Consider the following 215-nt stretch of genomic DNA (forward strand, 5'->3'; position numbering starts at 1 on the left):
AGGGGGAGCTCGGGGGGTGGCGGCCCGGTGGCCTCACCCTTCTTGAACTCCTCAAGCAGCGTGTCGAGGCGTGTGTCATTGAAGACGCAGTGGAGCGGGCGGCGGTAGAAGCGGGTGACAGTCTGCAAGGGGGTGCAGTCATCGGGGTCGACGAAGGCCAGGTCCTTGACGAAGAGCAGGTCAACGATGTTGTCGCGCCGGTCGCCCTCATAGAC

At 64.7% G+C, this 215-nt stretch overlaps 1 protein-coding gene across 1 annotated transcript in view; it reads right to left on the reverse strand.

The window, feature by feature from the left end:
* The window catches only part of CNNM1 (cyclin and CBS domain divalent metal cation transport mediator 1), a gene marked incomplete at its 5' end in the record, with an annotated part of 17,905 nt that extends 17,693 nt beyond the window's left edge, over nt 1-212 (reverse strand). Inside the window, one exon of the mRNA XM_009582469.1 lies at nt 38-212. Within this exon, the coding sequence (XP_009580764.1) occupies nt 38-212 (175 nt within the window). The remainder of the gene's footprint in view (nt 1-37) is intronic.
* Nucleotides 213-215: the final 3 nt, after the last annotated feature.

Source organism: Fulmarus glacialis, unplaced genomic scaffold, assembly GCF_000690835.1.
Source record: "Fulmarus glacialis isolate BGI_N327 unplaced genomic scaffold, ASM69083v1 scaffold21807, whole genome shotgun sequence".
NCBI lineage: Eukaryota > Metazoa > Chordata > Aves > Procellariiformes > Procellariidae > Fulmarus > Fulmarus glacialis.